At 40.7% G+C, this 1,948-nt stretch overlaps 1 protein-coding gene across 1 annotated transcript; it reads right to left on the reverse strand.

The window, feature by feature from the left end:
* Positions 1–98: 98 nt before the first annotated feature.
* LOC121966325 (protein Shroom3-like) lies at positions 99–1,924 on the reverse strand (the record flags this gene model as incomplete). Its single annotated transcript, XM_042516428.1, has 3 exons — positions 1,509–1,924; positions 371–617; positions 99–202 (listed from the first exon to the last, which is right to left on the reverse strand). Coding segments are annotated over exons 1-3 (739 nt in total), but the record flags the coding sequence as incomplete, so codon positions are not given.
* Between the last annotated feature and the right edge of the window lie 24 nt (positions 1,925–1,948).

Raw genomic sequence — 1,948 nt, forward strand, 5'->3', positions numbered from 1 at the left:
AAAAAATAATTTTATATTTTAAAACATTATTTTTAAGCACATTTTCAGGTCATTTCCTGTTTTTTTTGTCTTTATTTTAAATCCTTTTTTGGGGGGGCGGGGGTTATTAGAATGAGTAACATCATGGAGGCAGATTTCAAACATACCTGCACCTGAGGCCACAGAGCCACTGGAGTGATGCCAGGAACCTTTCTGCAGAGACCTGAGAGAAACACACAAGATTACAAAACATCTGATTTGTTTAAGTGAAATTTCAATTTAACACAACGGTACATATTGTACCTCCTCATTATCTCGCCATTATCATTACATCAGGGTTTGTTTTTGGTTGAGAATAACTGTTGACTCTGTTTTGACAGACCCGACTCACCGTAGTGACCGGGCGTGCTCCAGACTGGACCAGGAGTTCGGTCTCTCGTGGTTTCTGATGGCGGCGTAGCTGTCGCTGCGCCTCGGTGGTGCCGGCGCCCCCTTCAGGCTCTCGTAAGAGCTGCGGCTGGCTGCGGGGCCCCATATTGGCCCCACACTGTGTCTGTTTGACGCTGGCGCTCCACCACTGCTGCTGCCGCAACTGCTGCTGCTGCCGCTGCTGCTGCCACGGTAACAGACCCCGCCCACTGAATCAATAATACAAAGACAAACAATGATGTCATCATACCACATTTATGTACACAAAGGTCACACCTGTTGCTTTTTTGGTTGTTTGTAACAGCAAAAGAGGAAAGAGTTGAGTTTTATTTATGTGTAGCTCCAACAGTGAGAGTAATGTCTTATTTAAGGGGTGACATCTTACCAAAAAAGTGCTTTTTTATATCTTTTCTTTAAAAAAAAAATAAAATAAACCAAGAAAAGATGGAAAGAGGGTTGTAAACCTAAACAGTTTTGTTTATGGATAAAGAATTTCCCAATTAAAATTAGAGAAATTAACAACATAATTCAAATATTTGTTACTTGTATCATCATAAGAACAGATCTTTGAGGGTAAAATATTGAATGATATTACAGTTGTTAACAGATTTTTAGAATATTACAAAAACGTATTTGGCAAACACCCTGATGTGATATGATGTGAATTATTTTGGTTTGTTTGTGTCTGTTTCTGTCTGTGTCCACTCTTTTTTTTCATTTTAAGATTTTTATTGATTTATGTATTATTATTGTTATTAATATAGACGAATGAAGACTCCCCTAAAAACCCCTTTATGGAAAAAAAAAGAACTAAAACTAAGGAAATTTGTTTGGGAAAAAACATCTCTGAAATGGGAGGATATGATGCTGTTCTGTGTCATATAGAGTTACGAAGGTTTTGTACTTCATATAGAGTAAAACAAGCTGTCTAAATACAAAATCTTTGGCTGTGGGAATTTTTCACTAATTTTTGACATTTTTAAGATCAAACATTGTGCAGATAAATTATCATGATCATTATTATTATTAGAAATATTATTTGTATATTATTTTGTACCTGTTTTTGTCAAATAAAATAATTCCTGAAGTAAAGACTTCACCTTGCTGATCTCGGCTTGGCCTCATCCCTCCTCCGCCTCTGGCATCGCTGTTGCGTAGCAGCGCGGCGGAGGTGGAGCTCAGCTCGTGCTCTTGGGACAGGCCCTGCTGGGCGTCGTAAACCGTCCGGACGTAACACATGTCGGCCTGCGTCATCTCTCCACTTCCTCCTTCTCTCTGAGGGACGGTCTCCAGCGAGTAGGAGCGCTCTGGGCTGAAGGAGGGCGTGGAGGCGAGGTACTCCGGGATACTGGAGCTGGTGGAGAAGGAGGAGTAGGCCGAGTCTCGTTTGCTGTGGAGGTGGTCGATGCTGTTCGAGGACCTGGAATATAAACAGAGATCGTATTTCACATCAAGACATTTAGATACAGAGTTCCCCCACACATTCATGGACAAAATTTCAAAACTTTTCCATGATTTTTCATGATGAGGACCCATGATG

The sequence above is a fragment of the Plectropomus leopardus genome, unplaced genomic scaffold (genome assembly GCF_008729295.1).
Source record: "Plectropomus leopardus isolate mb unplaced genomic scaffold, YSFRI_Pleo_2.0 unplaced_scaffold24012, whole genome shotgun sequence".
Classification (NCBI taxonomy): Eukaryota; Metazoa; Chordata; class Actinopteri; order Perciformes; family Serranidae; genus Plectropomus; species Plectropomus leopardus.